Source organism: Heliangelus exortis, chromosome 23 (assembly GCF_036169615.1).
Source record: "Heliangelus exortis chromosome 23, bHelExo1.hap1, whole genome shotgun sequence".
NCBI classification, from domain to species: domain Eukaryota; kingdom Metazoa; phylum Chordata; class Aves; order Apodiformes; family Trochilidae; genus Heliangelus; species Heliangelus exortis.
This window is the reverse complement of record NC_092444.1, coordinates 3,167,894-3,185,748: the sequence shown is the minus strand read 5'-3', so window position 1 is coordinate 3,185,748 and position 17,855 is coordinate 3,167,894. Positions and strand designations below refer to the sequence as shown.

Below are 17,855 nucleotides of genomic sequence, written 5' to 3'. Positions count from 1 at the left end.
ACTCCCTTGGGACAAACCAATCTCTTATGTTATCAATCTGGCAAAAAAAAAGCTATTCTGTCATCTGTTGTGACAGCCAGAGCTGGGCATTTAGGCCCCGGGCTCTTCACTATCCTGACACAAGGCCACTGTTGTGAGGAGGGTCTGTAGAAGGGTCAGGTTCCAAGAGCCCCCTGGTCTCAGTGAAGTTTAAGTCTTCTTGCAGCTTTATTTTTTTCCAGTGAGCAGAGTCATGCAGATTTCACTGTATTAATTGTTGCTTAGTGCTGCTGGGTTTGTTGAAACATGGAACTGTGCATCTGTTCAGATAAAAAATACTTGAAAGCCTAGGTTTTGGGCGTAAAATGTTACTAAGTAAGTGTATTGCCTTTAGTTTTTAGGGCAGAAATCAGGGCTGTGAATTGGGATGCTTTCTGTCCACTAAAGTGACTCTCAGATTTCTCACTTATGAGCAGGGCATGGATGTTCCTGGCTCTTCATTAATGCAGTGCGGTGAATTCCTGCTGAGGACAAAGCTTTAACTGATTTGAGCAGTGATGAGTTTTGTGTTTTCACTTGTAGTGCTTCTTATGTTAATGTTATTTTGCCCTTCATCTCCTGCAGTTCAAATGGTGGGAGTAAAACTTCGCCAGCGCTGTGCCAGTGGTCTGAAGTGATGAACCATCCTGGCTTGGTGTGCTGTGTTCAACAAACCACAGGGGTCCCACTGGTGGTGATGGTGAAGCCAGACACCTTTCTTATCCAGGAGATTAAAACCTTGCCAGCTAAAGCAAAGGTCAGTCCGTTTGTTTGTATTTTTGCCCCTTTAGTTGTGGTTTCTTCTTGTTCCATCAACAGGATCTCAAGTCTTCACAGATGTTCTAATACAAGGAGTTTGCTCCTTCAAGCAGTGTTTACCAGGTCCTTTCCTTGACTTCCATTGCTTGCCTTTGCAGATTCAGGACATGGTGGCCATCCGTCACACAGCCTGCAACGAGCAGCAGAGGACCACTATGATCCTTCTGTGTGAAGATGGCAGCCTGAGGATCTACATGGCCAATGTAGAGAACACATCCTACTGGCTCCAGCCCTCTCTCCAGCCCAGCAGTGTCATCAGCATCATGAAGCCAGTTCGCAAGCGCAAGGCAGCTGCTATTAGTAAGAGACTTCTACATACCTTGTGTGAGGTTGCAGTGGCAAATGCAAGTGGCAGGGATAGATCAGCACTATAGAGTTATTGAGGCACATCTGACAATCACCAGTTAATCTTGGGGCTAACCCACAGCCTATGTGTGGGTAAAATGTTTCTGTAGGTGCACATGAAACCACACAGTTCTCCGGCTCATGCGGGCATTTCCAAAGGAAGCAATCTCATTCTGCAGCTTTTTTTAACCATAGCTTTGCCTATTTAGAACTTACTTTATTGAAGACATCTCTCTTCCCTTTTAGCAACTCGGACATCCAGCCAAGTGAACTTCCCTATTGACTTCTTTGAACACAACCAGCAGCTCTCAGATATTGAGTTTGGAGGCAATGACCTGCTGCAGGTTTACAATGCTCAGCAGATAAAGCACCGGCTCAATTCCACTGGCATGTATGTGGCCAACACAAAGGTAAATGGAGCAATCTGGGGACTCTGTTGGGCTTCTGTAGGTGACATTTTTGTCTGAATTTATGTCTGGCTTTCCTTACGAGTCTGCATTGTTCAGCTGACCCTGCACAAATCCTGTGATACTGTTCAATAAACAGCGGAGGCACCTGTGTGAAGTCTTCCAATTCTTACCTTTGGACTTTCTGACTTCACCTTTTTTGAGCTGTGATTTGTCTTCTCCAGCCTGGGGGCTTCACCATTGAAGTGACCAACAACAACAGCACCATGGTGATGACAGGCATGCGGATCCAGATTGGCACACAGGCGATAGAGCGGGCACCTTCCTACCTGGAGATCTTTGGCCGCACCATGCAGCTCAACATGACCAGGGCTCGTTGGTTTGACTTCCCCTTCACTCGTGAGGAAGCCTTGCAGGCTGACAAAAAACTCACCATCTTCAGTAAGTCTGTGTTGATCGTTGGCTTTGGCCTGCCCGCTGGTTTTGGTTGGGAGGATTGAAGCTATTTCTGGTTCACCTGGTGGCAGGGAGGGTTTCCATAAGGTCTTCATTTGAAATGAGCACAGAAGCAGTTTCAGGAGTGTATGTAAACATTTAATAACTTTATGGCCCAGTTTCTTGCTGTAGTGGCTGAATGTGCAATAAGCTAAATTTGGCTCAGTAATTCTGTGTTGATTTAATTGAGAAGGAAAGTGCTCTTGAGAAGGAGACAAAATTGTCAGAGTGGCTGTAAGTTAATGACACATTAGGCTGTCCTTGCTTGTATTCACAAGAAACTGTTTTGTTAGTTTTTAAGAAATTTCTCTCATTGCTGCAGTTGGGGCTTCTGTGGATCCTGCTGGAGTTACAATGATGGACTCCATAAAAATTTATGGCAAAACCAAAGAACAGTTTGGATGGCCTGATGAGCCCCCTGAGGATTTCCCATCTGCTTCAGTCAGCAACGTTTGTCCCCCAAACCTGAATCAAGGGAATGGCACTGGGGACACAGAGTCAGCTACTCCTGCTGCTGCCAGTGGGACTGTCCTGGAGAGGTATTTTTGCAATCTTTCTCCTTTTTCTCCTTGAAAATGAGTAGCTGCTCTAGAGGGGACCCAGATACACTTGTGTGCCTTTCTTAACAGGGAGGACTTAAGGGAGTTAGTGAATTGTCCTTAAGGCCATACAAAACAGCAGCTTAAAAGTCACTGATTATCTTCTAAGGAGAGCTTTGTGCTTACACTTGCTTTATGTGGTGGAGTAGATGGATAGATCTGTGTGCATGCTTCATGTTGCTAAGTTCATTTGTTACAGCAGTCTTGAAGAGCTAAGATATTTCTGCTGTCTTGGTATGCTTTTTCATTTCAAGCTGCCCCTTTCCCATTCTCTAGAGCTCACAAAGGTTAGGCCTCTCTGAAGTTCAATTTTGAGGATAACTTTGTGTGTGACCTTGCTTTAGGTGTGTGGTTCCCACCAACTTGTAGCCTGTTTGTCTCAGGTTTAACTGCTGTGGTGGTGAAAGTGTTAGATCTGTCCCCCAGAACGGCTGTTGAGAGTCAGACCACGAGGGTGAGCTGGGTACATGTTTAGAAAGAACTTTTTTTTTAATATCCACCCTATGTTGTTTCCCTGAGCTCATACAGTCTGTGCCACAAGGGTTGTAGAACGCCTGGCAACCTAGCCAAGGACAGGAGGGAAACAGATCAGGGAGGAAAATGCTGGAAAATGATCATTTTAGGGGATGCACTGCTTGACTGTGAGGAAATGGTGGTTCATATTGTCTCAGTGAAATTTTCAGATAAGGATTCAGGGCTTGTAGTGGCAGTTATATCCCAGCTGAAGGACCCATTTTGCCATCCTTTAGTATTTTGTCTGGTAGTTCATGGGGTTTTTTTTACTCTGTTTAATTTCTTTTCCCTCATTCTGTGACATCTCCACAAGATGTCCCTCTCAGCACAGACATGCTTTCTGGATTCCCAAAGCAGTGGGATTAAATTCTTAAAAAGTTGGAACAAAAAAATTTCCTTTTTATTTATAGTCCCATGTTGCAGAATACAGTGTGGTTACCTTATAAAGTGCCTCTTGAGTAAGAACAACTAGTGGTGGGCAAGAAGGAGCTTTGCTATCAGAAGTTTGGTGTCTGCACTTCAAATCTAACCTTCAGTGGTGCTCTAAGCAGTCTGCTTGGCTTCTCTGTGCTAGGTCACCTGGATCTTCTTTATTTGCTTTGCTGTTAGGCAAGTGTCTGGTGCCCAGAGGGAAAGAACCATGCTAAGAATTACTGTACAGAGCGCTCTCCCAGCTTCCTGATTTCCCCATTTAATTTGCCTTTTGCTTAGAATGTGTTCTAGGGTGTTTTTCTGTGAGCTTTACACATTTATTTTTATTTTATTTTTTTTTTTCCTTTTTCTTTGCTCCCCCAAAGTTCTGAAACTGAGTCCCTAACCACCCTGGACCGGTTAGTATGCCATCCTTTTCTCTGCACGAATGGGTGTGTGTCAGAGAGACAGAACACATGGTGTGGCTTTTGTTGACTGTTTTGGGGGTTTTTTTGTTCTGTTTTGTTTTGTTTTTCAAGTGACATTTGCTTCTTTACATTCTGGTCATTGCATGGCAGATGGTTTAGCGAAATGTAAAGATGAGGTAATTTGCAGATTTTGCTGTATACAGCATAACTGTTGCTTGTTTGACAGACTCCTCTCCTCACTTTGTTCCCTCCTTTCCTCTTTTTATCCCACTTTTATTCCCCTACTAGCTTTATGGCGGGTGGCTGCGGGTAGGGGAGTATCATATTAGTTTATCACCACCAGACAGTCTTTACTTTTCACTCACATTCAATCCTATACTGTTGTTTCTCCCTTTCATGCTGTCTCTTCCCTCCTTTCTCCTGTATTCTTGCACTGCTCCTGGTGTGTCAGATGGCATTTCAGGTAGTTCTACTGTGAGGCATGAGGTGGTGCTGCAGGGAAGAGACTCAGCACTTTCCCTCAAGTTGTAAATGAGGTTTTCCTTCAGGGCAAGTATTTTACTAGCCTGCCTTGCTGATGTCCAAAGTTTGGACTTCAGCATCTCTCTCACTTGAGTCGTACCCAGTGCTCCGAGTTTAATTTTCCTCTGGGATCTTTTGGGCTGCAACTCCAAATTGGGAAGAGCAACCTGTGTCAAAATAACAAGCAAGTAGAATCTTGCTCCCTCCGAAAAGTCGGTTCCGCTTTTTCCCATGTGTCATTCCACCCCTTGATCTGCAGTCATCTGTACGTCTGTGGGCCATGGTGAATTGGTACTGTCAAGACAATCCAAGTTATCCCTGCTGCAGGCTGCGTAAGGAAGTGTTTTATCCTCTTTGGGAGAGAAAAGCCCCTGTCTTTCAGCTGTGGATTATTAAAGCAGTCCTAAGTTTGTCTGTGAGCGTGAGCCAGGTTTAACTCTGGTCTGTAACACAATGAAATGATATGCATGGTGCCTGTGGCAGGTTTTATCATGCTTTGATTTTGTACTTGGCATTCGTTAGCTGTCTCTGAGCTACTCATGGCTGTAGCCTGCATAAAGCAAAGTGCTAAGGAGAGAAGGGTTGCTGTACTGAAGCCTGCTTTCCTTTCTCCCTTCAGGCTAGTAGTGAGTTCTTTAGAAGCACTGGAAAGCTGCTTTGCTATGGGACCAGTCAACGAGAAGGCAAGTAACTTTCTGAATACATTCTTGAGCTTTCAGAGCTGGGGGAAGGAGGGGCAAGATCAGCAGCACCTCCTGCAGCCCTGGGGGCCTGATACAGAAGAGAGCTACATCCGTTTTGCTAAGAGCTCTGATCTGAAAGTTGACTTAGTGAGAAGGGTTTGAAACTTGTTTAGAATGACAATCAGCATTTGCATTTATGGCTGGTGCGATTTTTTTTTTGTGCTGTAAAATGACCTCGTTTACGAAAACAGCAGAGTAGAAGCCCATAAATCTCTAAAGGACTTTTCTTGTACAGGCATGTGAAATGGTCCTTAAATGTCAGATGATAATTTGAGGAGGCTGTCAAAACTGTGTGGAAGGAAGGCAGAAACATCTATGCACAGGGCAAGGAGGGGAGGGAGCTGAGAGATCAGCCTCATGCATCACCTCAACAGTAAATGTACTGAAGAATGTTTTTTGTCTGTTGTTGGGAGCAGGAGAAGAATAAGGTGGCAGCTCAGGAACTGGCTACTATGCTGCTGTCCATGCCAGCTCCTTCCAGTGTCCAGCAGCAAACCAAGAGCCTCTTGGCTAGCTTGCACACCAGCCGCTCAGCGTACCATAACCACAAGGTAATGTTGTGCAAGGGTTTCAGTATCTCCTATAACTTACCAAGTTATGGTTGCCATGCAGCAACACCCCCAGAAGTTTTCTTTTAGCTGCTGCTGCCTGCCTTGTTCTGGCTTTATGTTTCACTGGAACTTCAGCATTTAAAATGCTTTTTGAAGATTTTGGTGAGAGATAATGTCAGTTAATCTAGTGAAATCAGGCTCTTCAAACACATGAAGTTTGTTTGCAAACTGTGTAGCTCTGGTTTCCATTTCCACAGGCATCTGGCTTAGGGTGATAGGAAAACACTAGAGTAAGTAGTGGTTAGACTATGTGCTAACATAATTGCAGTAAGTGCTCAGATGCCTTTGCTAACCACTTGGATGGTTATATTTATAGACTGGTCTTTCCATCCACATTTAAGCCTGAGGGGAAGAAAACGTGTTAGATTTCCTCTATTACAGGATGACTTTTTAGTATTATTTGTCCTTCTTAGATGGCATTGGCCAAGAGTTAAAGCAGCAAGTGCCAGATTTCCCTGGGATCTGTCCTGCAGTTGTATTTCAGGTCCCTTGTGCTTTTGTCTGTTGGTTTTTCTTTGTCTATGTTATCTTTGACTTTACAGGATCAGGCATTGTTGAGTAAAGCCATTCAGTATTTGAGTTCCTCAACCAAAGAAGGAAAGGACCTTGATCCTGAAGTGTTTCAGAGGCTGGTCATCACTGCTCGATCCATTGCTATTATGAGACCAAACAATCTGGTCCATTATACAGAATCAAAGCTGCCACAGCTAGAAACAGGTAGAGAAATCTGAATTTTTCCTCTCTTGTGATAACTGAACATGTCTTGGGGTGTCTGGTTTGGTGTGACAGGGATTGTATTGGGTACATTTGTTAGGATGCCAAAGTCCTTGTCATGAGCCTCTAACAAAAGCCATTTCATGTAAACTTGATGTTAAGGTTTTCCCCTGCAGGTATCTGACAAATGTTTTTCAATCTGCACAGAGAATGAAGAAGGGCAAGAGGTCCAGAAACAATCAGAAGGAGATGGGTGCACCTTTATTACTCAGCTGGTCAACCACTTCTGGAAGTTGCATGCATCAAAACCCAAAAACGCCTTCCTTGCCCCTGCCTGCTTGCCAGGTGCGCTAGCTTTTCTTTTGCTGTTGTAAAGCTTGTGTATTTTGAAGGAGCTTATTGTGAGCTTGTAAACAGAGAAAATGTGTTCCAGACTAGGCTTAAGGTGTTAATGAAGCAGTGAATGCTGTCTGATGTGTATCTACTCTAATGTTTGTTCAAAAGTATGTATATTGTACTAGTAAAAAGGGTGTAATGATTGATTCATTTATATTTGACTTTATGGATGGTACCAGAGTGGTGCTGGTAGGGCATGCACAGTATTCCCTTTGGCAGACAGGACTCATGTGTGAGCTCATTTTGGACTGAAACTTCAACATATTCATGGTGCTTGAAGTTTGCAGACAGAAGTTGATTCATGCAGTTTCTTGCTCTCTGCTGAAATGGAAAGACAGTTGATTACAGTCCAAATTTTATTCCTGTGTAGGTCTCACTCATGTTGAAGCCACAGTCAATGCTTTGGTGGATATTATCAACGGATACTGCACGTGTGAACTGGATTGTATCCACACAGCATCCAAGATCTACATGCAGATGTTACTTTGCCCGGTATGTGATCTTGCTCTGCACAAGCCTGTGACACTGGTAATGTGGAGAGAAATAAATAGAGGTAGAATGATAATGGGAAGTAGGGACACAAGATAGACATGCAGCTACAAAACAGAGTCAGAAGTGAACAAAGGGGAAATTTCTGTCCTTGTTTGTTTTAATAGTGTTGTGAACATGTTGTATGTGCAACAATAACTGTTGTTTTACTGCTGGGGGATAGAGGCTGGGCAGTGACATGTGTCTTATATGATTCATGACCGACAGAAAGTCAGAAGTGTATTCTTAACTACCTTTCCAAATCTTGTGAATAAGCATTTTATGCTTAAGAAGTTTAATGATTAACTGTTAACCCTCTAGGATCCTGCAGTGAGCTTTTCTTGTAAACAAGCTTTGATCAGAGTGCTGAGACCAAGGAACAAGAGGAGACATGTCACCTTGCCATCCTCCCCTCGCAGCAATACTCCTATGGGTATGCAAGATCCATCCATCTTTGCCTTTAAATTAGCATGACCTCCTTTATTTGCCAGAAAAGACAAGAAAACAAAGTAGTCTTTTAAATGGGACATTCTTTTTCCTTTCTTTTCTCTCCTTTGCCCCCTAAAAACTTTTTTTTATTTTTTTTAAGACATTCACCTCTTCTTTGATGTCCTCAGTCTCAAAGAGAAGGGAATTTTTTTCCCTAATCTGTTAGGAAAATCCGACTATTTAGCTAGGGGTTAGTAATCCAGACTTCCAGATTGTCCTTGCATTTCTCTGCACATTTTAAAGTCCTTGTAAACCAGTCATAAAGATTAGTGCAGAATTGCTAGAATGAGGGTATTGACTCTCCAGCCAGGAGATACTTTTTTAGCACTGCCATGAGTGGTAGTTGTCATGGAATTGGTCAGTGGCTGGGGGTAAACTGAGGGCAGGTTAACTTCTTCAGCATTAGTTGCTTTGCTCATGATGAGATGAGGAAAGAGCACATTTGTGAGTCAATGCTTTGTAACTCAGGAGATAAAGATGATGATGATGATGAGGATGCAGAAGACAAGCTGCAGAGTTCTGGGATAGCAAATGGTGAGCATATCCGTCAAGAAAGCCAGGAGCAAAGTGAAGTTGATCATGGGGACTTTGAGATGGTGGTAAGTCCAGGGTGCTTCTCTTTGGAGCCTTTTGAAGTATATTAGATACTTGAGTTGAACTTAGTTCTGGTGAATCAGCTTGTAGTGCTCCATTAGCTGGTGGTGGTTGGGTGAAAGTTCTCACCGTGTTTCCTCTCCCTAGTCTGAATCTATGGTTCTGGAGACTTCTGAAAATGTGAATAATGGGAACCCTTCTCCTCTGGAGGCTCTTCTGGCTGGAGCAGAGGGATTCCCTCCTATGCTGGATATTCCTCCGGATGCAGATGATGAAACAATGGTGGAATTGGCTATTGCCCTGAGCCTGCAACAAGATCAGCAAGGTAAGATGTAGGTGTTACTGGTAGCTGAAAGGTAATCAGATTATGAGTAAATTGGGAATGAAACAAAGCGGAAGCTGTTGATGTTAACACTAACAAAGATAATAGAACCAGAGAGAGAGAGACAGAGTTAACGTCATTCTGTCATAGAAAGATACTCATAATTTGTTTTCTTTTTGCAGGAAGCAGCAGCAGTGCTCTTGGACTTCAGAGCTTAGGACTGTCTGGCCAAGCACCCAGCTCTTCTTCTCTTGATGCTGGAACACTCTCGGATACTACAGCATCAGGTAACTGTTCACTGCAAGGAATTAAATTTTTCTGATTTTAACCTGAATAATGGCTTAAAATTTGTTTGTAAATACAGTTTTGAAGAAGCCTGAGTGTATTTTTGATAATCTATTTATGGGCTTTGATAGACTTTAGTTATAGGCTTCTGAGGAAGTTTTTTCCTCTTCTTAAAATAAAGCAGGCAAAAAAAAAGCTATGTGTGATCCCCCTTGCATTTTTTAACAACCAGACATCGTTGTTCAAGTAACTTGTATAATTGTCTATTTGATGAGAAGGTTTCCTTCTCAGGGTGTCCCTTCCACTGCTTTTAGCAGGCTTAAATGTACTGATGGACACTTCTAAGTTCCCTTTTGATTTGTATGTGACAACTGACACAAAACCCAGAGACAAATATCAGTGGCTTTTCTTTTGTAGCATGTGCTTCTTTTGAAGTTCTATTGAGACAGTGTTTTTACTTGTAACAGCTCTCTTTATTCTCTTAGCTCCAGCGTCTGATGATGAGGGCAGCACAGCTGCAACAGATGGCTCAACCCTTCGAACTTCACCTGCAGACCACGGGGGGAGCGTGGGCTCTGAGAGTGGCGGCAGTGCCGTGGACTCCGTGGCTGGTGAGCACAGTGGTGAGTGTCATCTCTCCATCTCCTGTTTATTGTAATAAAAGGACTTTACTGAGAGGTGGGTAAGCCCGGGCAAAGAAAAAACCTCAGTTTCACTTCGTGTTGACTGCCTAAGTGCCCTACAGACTGAATGTTTGCTCACTTTCTGGCCTTTTTGGAAGTGTGGAATCTGCAGTAGTTTTTGCTGGCCTGTAATAACAATGCAGTAGCCAAGAGCAAAACTGAAAGCATTCACTGTATTGCTGGATAAGTTTGGACAGGATAGAATTAATTTCTGTCATTTTTGCTTGGGACTGATACTCAGGGAAAATAATTACAGACTTTTATTAAAAAAATTGTCAGCACTGCCCATCCTGTTTGCCATACCTCTTCTGACTCGGTTTAAATCACTGCTGTGGCACCTGTTCAACAGGGGACACAAAAATGGGGATGGCAAACAAAAGAGTGCTGGAGGTGTTGAACTGCATCTGTATAAATTACTCTTTTGGCTTTATGAAGATAGACAAAGACACTGTCTCCTTCATTGCTATGAATCTGCCAAGATGCATGTTCAGTTGTGCTGATATTGTTTTTCTCTTGTTTTCTGTTTCTGTTTCAGTGTCTGGCCGTAGTAGTGCCTATGGGGACACGACAGCTGAGGGTCACCCTGCTGGACCAGGCAGTGTCAGCTCAAGCACTGGTGCCATCAGCACTACCACAGGCCAACAAGAGGGAGATGGTTCTGAAGGGGAAGGGGAGACAGAGGGAGATGTCCACACCAGCAACAGGCAAGGATCTTTGTTTTCCTTTTCAAGAAGAGTTTATCTGCTCTGCAGTGGCGTTGTGCTGAAATTTACAGAATATGGTTTGTGGCTCTGTTAATTGTGAAAATCAGAAGTCAAAAAGATAGGTTAGGCAAGCCACTGAAAAATGCCTCCTGCTATGCAGTCACCATGTAACATGTTACACATACACAAAATTGCTGCCTGTAGAAAGTGATGGAAATCCTGCATGAGTCTATAAACAGAGGAATCACTAAAATATACAGCTTGGGAACCTGTGAAGTTCATTGTCTGGAAAAATTATTTACAGGGGTGCTGTGCACTCTGGGGAAGAACCGCAGTTTTTTATGCTGTTGGAACATGCTGAGTCATTTTTACAGTGCAGTTTGGAACTGAGTTATAGATTCTGTTCCTGGGCAGTTCAGTTCTGCAGGCAGCCATGCTAGGCAGTTGTAGTTTTGAAGAGTGACACCCATTGTCAGAGTTTCTCTGAATCTTTGACATAGACTGTAAAATCTGAGGGGAACCACTCCTGTGTGTGCTGATTTGATGACCTTAGGATTTTTTTCATGCTCTGAGTTTGTGGTAAATTGCAGTGCTCTGTTGGTGATCCTGCTGGGTCTAATATGTCCTGTGATGTTTCTGATTCCTGGCTTCTGACTTCCTAGGCTGCACATGGTCCGACTGATGTTGCTGGAGAGGCTGTTGCAAAACTTACCTCAGCTGAGGAATGTTGGAGGAGTCCGGGCCATTCCTTATATGCAGGTACCTGAGGAGGGCTTAAGAGTTAAGCTTTAATAAAACAGTTAATCACTATTACTACTACTACTATTACTGCTACTACTACTCTCAAGTTTCTGTTTCCACCTGCTTTTACCTTTCGCTTTCCTGCCCAGTCAGTGTGTGAGTCCGGCTCTGAAGTGTTGCACAGCATTTCTTACCCTTTTTTTCTGTGTGGCATTAGCTGGCTGATGAACCTAAGGGCTGAAATCCTTGAACCGTGATCTATTTGGGAGGGTTTGTTTGTTCTGAATGTTTATATTAGGGTGTAATGACACAGGCAGAATTTGGGACAGAATGTAAATTAATCAAAGTAAAATCTGTAGGGGTTTTATTAAAGATAATCTATACTGGTCTTTAAAACATGGAATCTGCCTTCCCTTAGTTCTCTGACTTTTATTCCCAGGTTATATTGATGCTCACAACAGATCTGGACGGAGATGATGAGAAAGACAAGGGAGCTTTAGATAACCTTCTGTCCCAGCTGATTGCAGAACTGTGCATGGACAAAAAGGTAAGTTTTTATTTTTCTTGATTCATTCACATAAGGTAGAAAGAGACAAGAGTGCAGCTCTTCCTGGTTCCAGCAACCACAGGTGAGCTTGAAAATTTGTTTTGCTTGAATTAAACTCTTAAAACAGGCATGATCAGTGATGCAGAAGTGACATATATACCTTTCATTTGGATAATACTGTTCTCTGACACCCAGGCCACTGTCTACCCCTATACTGAGAAATTTGTGCTGCTTTTTTAATGTTACTACTTGAGCTAAATTAGAATTGCTTGATGAGGATCAGAGCACTGAAATTGAGATGCTTAAGACAATATGCTCAGCTCAGGGTGCAAGCAAGCAAGCTCTCTTCCTGCAGGATGTGTCCAAGAAAAATGAACGCTCCCCGGTGAATGAAGTGCACTTGGTGGTAATGAGGCTGCTCAGTGTCTTCATGTCCAGAACAAAGTCAGGATCCAAGTCATCCATTTGTGAGGTACCTTCTTCAAATTGCTTTGTCAGGGGGATGATGTGGCGGTGGGGGGGCTTTTGTTTATCAAAGATGGTGTAAAAGCTGCTAACTGAAATAGCTGGTTAAAACTGAAAATCCATTTGAAAGCACTTTGGAAAAATTCACAGGGAATCTGTAATGTTTTGCTTTTATGAGAGAAGATTGTTGCTGAAACTCAGAATGGAGCAAACTGACATGTAAAGACAACTGGATTCACTTGTTCTGTGTGGGGTTTCTGACTGAGCTAAGGGCAGCACATTAATGATGTTATTTAAAATGGTCTGCCAGGTTTTTTTTTCCTTGCTTCTTATTGGTGCTGAAAGTGTTAAAGAGGATTTGTAATGTGATTATTGGAAAGCAATATGCTGCTGTGTCAACGTAAAAGTCGCTAAGAGGATTCCTTAGATATTTGCTGCTAAAAGGTACAGTAATAAGGCATAAAAAGCAGTATGTGTGGTGGGAAGGAGATTAATAAAAAAGCATAGAGGTTAAAAAATTTAGTCTGAACTGCATCAAATTTTAATGAGCTTATGAGCTGTGGGGTTTGTTTGGATTTACAGGGCTGCTTTAATAGTTTTATTTACAGTAGCTTTTTCTCCAGCCTTTGTTATTCATTTGAGCTTCCCACAGAAATCAAAGCTCATCGTCTTGCAGAATGCAGGTGGAGCAGTACCTGGGTGGAGCAGAGCCTCTGAGCAGCATCTGCAACAGGGACTCTTTCTCTACCAGAATTCACCCCCAGCTGGCCAAATCCCAGATAAACAAATAGAAATCCCAACTTTAAAAAAAAAAAATTAAAAAGGGGAGTGGGGGGGAAGAAGAAGGGAAAAAAAAAAAAGCCCTAGTTGTCTAATCCATAGCAGAGTGGCCTCTGGCACATGTGTCGAGGGGAGATTAGACTTAAGAGGAGATTTTATTTGTTTTCCTTTACTAAGCGCTTGTTCAAAAGAGTCTCTGTAAATACTTTGAGTTGCTTTTCATAAACACAAAAAAGCTAAAAACCCCAACCTCAAACAAACCCCAAACTTAAAAAGCTCCCTGTAAAGTTTTGTGAAAACCTTCTCTCCTCTCCACGCTATCAGTAACTGCTCTCTGATTCTCACAGTTTCCCCTCTTCCTCCGACACGATGCTTTTCAGGTACCCTGGTAACTCATCTCCTCTTTGTTCCAGTCTTCCTCCCTCATCTCCAGTGCCACTGCTGCTGCATTGTTGAGTTCTGGTGCTGTTGACTACTGCTTGCATGTGCTGAAGTCTTTGCTGGAGTACTGGAAAAGCCAGCAGAATGATGAGGAGCCTGTAGCCACCAGCCAGCTCCTGAAACCTCACACTACTTCTTCTCCACCTGACATGAGCCCTTTTTTCCTCCGCCAGTATGTGAAGGTGAGTCCTACCCCACACTGGTAGAGTTCCACCAAGGCTGCTGCAGAGAAAAAGCATCTTTGCAAAACTAGTTTTTCCATAGTAGTGCAATTAAAATCCATTCCTGTGGTGCCTGGTAACAACTAGGACTACTCTGAGTTCTCTCAGAGCAGCCCAGCTCGTTGTAACCGTCAATGCACTCCTAAACTAGGCAGTTCTGTGGAGCTGCTGTCACTGTTTCTGGTTAAAGTGTTAATCTTCCTGAAAGGAAGCTACACCATCGTGTGACTCTTTTTGCTTGGCAGGCAGAATTTCTGAACCACTGCTGTTTATTGTGGCAAGGAAGACTAGTAGTTGATGGGGATTTCCACACTAAATCCAAGGCTCGTTCAGCCACCAGGGTGTTTTATGCTAAGATGCTGCTGGCTGGGGAGGAGGGCTTTGGTATATGTACAGGTGCAGTGAAAAAACCTAGTTAAATGTGAGAATGTCTCCCAAGTTGAAAGCTCATATATTAAAATGCCTTATAGCTTACTGCATCCTAATAGTTGCCATCTAGTGCAAGTCCTCATTCAGGTTTCTTGGCTTATTTACCAGTTGGGAGATGCTGCTTTAGCTTTGAGGTTCAGAAAAGTTTTGTTTTTAGAAAATAAATCAATCCACCCTTGTCATGACACCACACAGGGAGTGTTCTGTGCCAGAGCCTGATGGATTGCTCTTTCTTTCAGGGTCATGCTGCTGATGTTTTTGAGGCCTACACTCAGCTCCTGACAGAGATGGTGCTGCGGCTGCCATATCAGATCAAAAAGATTGCAGACACAAACTCCCGCATCCCACCTCCTGTCTTTGATCACTCCTGGTTTTACTTCTTGTCTGAGGTAAGTGATAATGTCATACTCCTACAGGTTTCCACAAAGATTGCTTAGTAATGTTACCTCTCCTGGGAGAGATGAGCTTTTGTAGGACTGACCTCTGATCCATCTCTGATGGTTTTATTTTTCCTCTTGAAAGAAAATGAAATCTCAGCTTATTTTATTCCTGTCGAACAGGAATCTATTGGAACGCATATGTGAAAAATAAGATTACTGTTATTTTCTGTAACTTAATGTTTGCTGCTAGAAATCTCAAGCAGAAAACTTTATCTGAGGTGGTACATTGCGACACTGTGCTCAGCTGTTGGCACTTTAATTCTTGAAAAAGAAATTGGTAAGATACTTGGTGTTTATTTTTCCTGTTCCTTTGCTTCTATAGCTTCCTGCTCAGAGATAACAAGTTACCTTCCAGTTGCACAAGTTTGGGAAAGGATTTATTAGGCTTTTCATTTGAGGTCATAGATGGCAAAGAATAGTTTTCAGAAGCAGTTTCATAATTGAACAGCTCAGGATGCTTCAGTGTTGCTGTGCTGTGTTTCCTCTGCCTGTGCCTTGCTTTTATGGGTGACTTTACCTTAAGGCTGACAGAATCATGAATGCATCTCCCATATATTTTCTTTTAGTAAGAAAACACATATTTTAGTCGCCATAGGTTGCCTACTGGTGAGTTCCCAGTGCTGATGTTAAGGCTTTTCTTTACCTAGTACCTGATGATCCAGCAGACTCCATTCGTACGCCGGCAAGTGCGCAAGCTTTTGCTCTTTATCTGTGGATCAAAGGATAAATATCGTCAGCTCAGAGACCTCCACACCTTGGACTCTCATGTTCGTGGCATCAAAAAGCTCCTGGAAGAGCAAGGCATTTTCCTTCGTGCCAGTGTGGTCACAGCAAGTTCAGGCTCTGCCCTACAGTACGATACGTTGATCAGCTTGGTAAGGAAAAGTGTGGCACTCTCCTAGGAAAAGTGTCTGCTGCTTTTGTGTGAGATGCCATTAACAGAAATACTGAATGTGGTGTTTCATCCTGTTTCATCCTGTCCCATTCTGCCTTTCAGATGGAACATTTAAAGGCTTGTGCAGAGATCGCCACACAGAGAACAGTAAACTGGCAGAAATTCTGCATTAAAGATGACTGTGAGTTTGGTCTCTGAGAGTATTTGAGGAACAGAGGGGATGTGTTTTATGTTGTGGTTTGAATCAAGACCCCTGAGATGGGGAAGCCCAGAAGAGGAGGAGGGGGGGGACACAGCTGAGAGTTTTGAGCAGGTCTGAACTGTTTCCAGTACTAATTATCACAGTACTCTAATTGCATCTGTTCCTTAACTAAAGAACACAACATGGTGTAATGAGTAACTTCCAAGAGCAGGAATGGGAGATCTGGGTTCTCTTGCTTGCACTGCTGTTCAAGTGTGTAATTTGGGATAAAACACTTCACCTTGGTGTACCCAAATGTTATTCTTCTCTAATAAAGGGACAGGAAGATTCTGTAAGTTTGTGGGATGGTCCTTGTCATGTTCAAAGGGGGTTTTGTTTTGGGCTGGGATTTTCTTTTTCTGCTTGCTTTTTGGTAATGCAGACTTCAAAGATTTTCTTCTTTTTCTGCAGCGGTTCTGTATTTCCTCCTTCAAGTCAGCTTCCTGGTGGATGAAGGAGTGTCACCAGTTCTCCTGCAGCTGCTGTCTTGTGCTCTGTGTGGCAGCAAAGTGCTGTCTGTGGCTTCATCCTCGGGATCATCAAGCAGTTCTTCCACCTCTGCCCCTGCAGCATCAGGCTCTGGGCAGCCAGCAGCACAGAGCAAATCCTCCACTAAAAAGAGCAAGAAAGAAGAAAAAGAAAAGGAGCGAGAGGGTGAGCTGAAGTTGTGCCCTGTTCTGTCGTGGTTTTAGGGCTGAAATCTGCTCCTCTTAGCCTTTCTTGTTTCTAGTTAGAGATAACTGATTGCTTCTCATTGTGATAAATACCACTCTTTTGAAAGGGTCGTGGATTGCAGCAAGGACACTCGCAGACTTAAGCGGTAATTAGAAGAGAAGAGAAATTTTGCCATATGTAGGTCAGAAAGGGGCAAAGATGAAGCAGTATGAGCTAAGAGTTGGTGCTGAGATTAAGTGCTGAGTATATCCCAAGCCCTTTGTGCGTCCATTTTTACCTAGAGTGGGCTTTAAGCTATCTAATGGAAATTGCCTATTCCAATGACCAAGTAGCATCCCCCAAACTTGCCTGCCCTGAGTTGTAGGTGGTTGACATGTCTTTGGGGATTAAAACAAGTACTGGAGATGCACACTCAGCTAGCCCTGCTCTTCAATGATTATGTTCAGACTTGTTTCCTGTTTCTGACTTGTAAGCTATGTGGGAGCCAGGGCTGCTGCTTAATGGATTTCCAAAGTCCTGGGAAAGTAATTAAGCTTTCCTATAAAAGTCATGGGTATAAATTCTCTCTTGGCTTTGCTTCAAGGAACCATTTTGGCCTACCCTATCAGATGATACTCTTGAGAGTCTTTTCACTGCCTCATGGTTGATAATTTTGTTTTTATCAGCTTGTGTAGCACATCCTTACTGGCATGTCTTCCAGCAGTTTTCTTCTGTGTTAGGAGTACTAGATTATATATTTGGAAAAAGAAAGTAATCAATTTTTCCCTGATATCTTCACTTCGTGCTCTATAAAATAGGAAGCTGCCCTGCCTGTGAGATATTCCATTCATCTGCTTTCTTTTAAGTCATTCTTTCTCTGCCATTGTCCCCCCTAGGTGAGAGCTCGGGCAGTCAGGAAGATCAGCTTTGTACAGCTCTGGTGAACCAGCTGAACAAGTTTGCTGACAAGGAGACCCTCATCCAGTTCCTGCGTTGCTTCTTGCTGGAGTCCAACTCCTCCTCTGTGAGATGGCAGGCACACTGCCTGGCACTGCACATCTACAGGTGAGCTGGGAGCAAGCCTCTGACCTGGCTCTTAGCCAGGCTCAGCTCAGTTGTGGAGAGCTCTGTCCTTGTGGAAGAGTGAAAGCTTGAGCCTCTGAAGGATGCTGAAGCTTGCAGATGATTGCACCCTGTGGAATTGCTCACACTATTTTGCAGTTATTTGGGCTGGAGGTAGAAGTTGTGACTTACTTACTGAGTTATAATCTGCAAGAAGTGTTCTATTTCTGTCTGCAGAATCTGGCTCCTGACATCAGTGGGAGTAGGTACTTGTGGGAGAGTTTGTTTCTGAGGCAGATGCAGACTCACACAG

General features: G+C 43.2%; 1 protein-coding gene across 7 annotated transcripts in view; it reads left to right on the top strand.

Moving 5' to 3' along the window:
• Positions 1-17,855, top strand: part of UBR4 (ubiquitin protein ligase E3 component n-recognin 4) — a 77,121-nt gene that overhangs the window by 28,723 nt on the left and 30,543 nt on the right. For 2 of the 7 annotated variants that reach the window (XR_011730419.1, XM_071767220.1), the window contains exons 45-70: positions 604-775; positions 936-1,137; positions 1,429-1,592; positions 1,814-2,030; positions 2,407-2,623; positions 3,994-4,026; positions 5,177-5,240; positions 5,717-5,851; positions 6,454-6,628; positions 6,833-6,970; positions 7,392-7,513; positions 7,871-7,982; positions 8,507-8,637; positions 8,780-8,957; positions 9,137-9,241; positions 9,707-9,862; positions 10,458-10,626; positions 11,289-11,385; positions 11,807-11,914; positions 12,270-12,386; positions 13,573-13,782; positions 14,490-14,639; positions 15,338-15,565; positions 15,688-15,766; positions 16,238-16,480; positions 17,377-17,545. Coding sequence is in view for 6 of the 7 variants with exons in the window: in XM_071767220.1 (XP_071623321.1) it covers positions 604-775; positions 936-1,137; positions 1,429-1,592; positions 1,814-2,030; positions 2,407-2,623; positions 3,994-4,026; positions 5,177-5,240; positions 5,717-5,851; positions 6,454-6,628; positions 6,833-6,970; positions 7,392-7,513; positions 7,871-7,982; positions 8,507-8,637; positions 8,780-8,957; positions 9,137-9,241; positions 9,707-9,862; positions 10,458-10,626; positions 11,289-11,385; positions 11,807-11,914; positions 12,270-12,386; positions 13,573-13,782; positions 14,490-14,639; positions 15,338-15,565; positions 15,688-15,766; positions 16,238-16,480; positions 17,377-17,545 (3,891 nt within the window). In the remaining variant the exon portion in view is untranslated. The remainder of the gene's footprint in view (positions 1-603; positions 776-935; positions 1,138-1,428; positions 1,593-1,813; positions 2,031-2,406; positions 2,624-3,993; positions 4,027-5,176; positions 5,241-5,716; positions 5,852-6,453; positions 6,629-6,832; positions 6,971-7,391; positions 7,514-7,870; positions 7,983-8,506; positions 8,638-8,779; positions 8,958-9,136; positions 9,242-9,706; positions 9,863-10,457; positions 10,627-11,288; positions 11,386-11,806; positions 11,915-12,269; positions 12,387-13,572; positions 13,783-14,489; positions 14,640-15,337; positions 15,566-15,687; positions 15,767-16,237; positions 16,481-17,376; positions 17,546-17,855) is intronic. The other 5 variants (XM_071767222.1, XM_071767221.1, XM_071767226.1 and 2 more) reach the window with 5 other exon arrangements.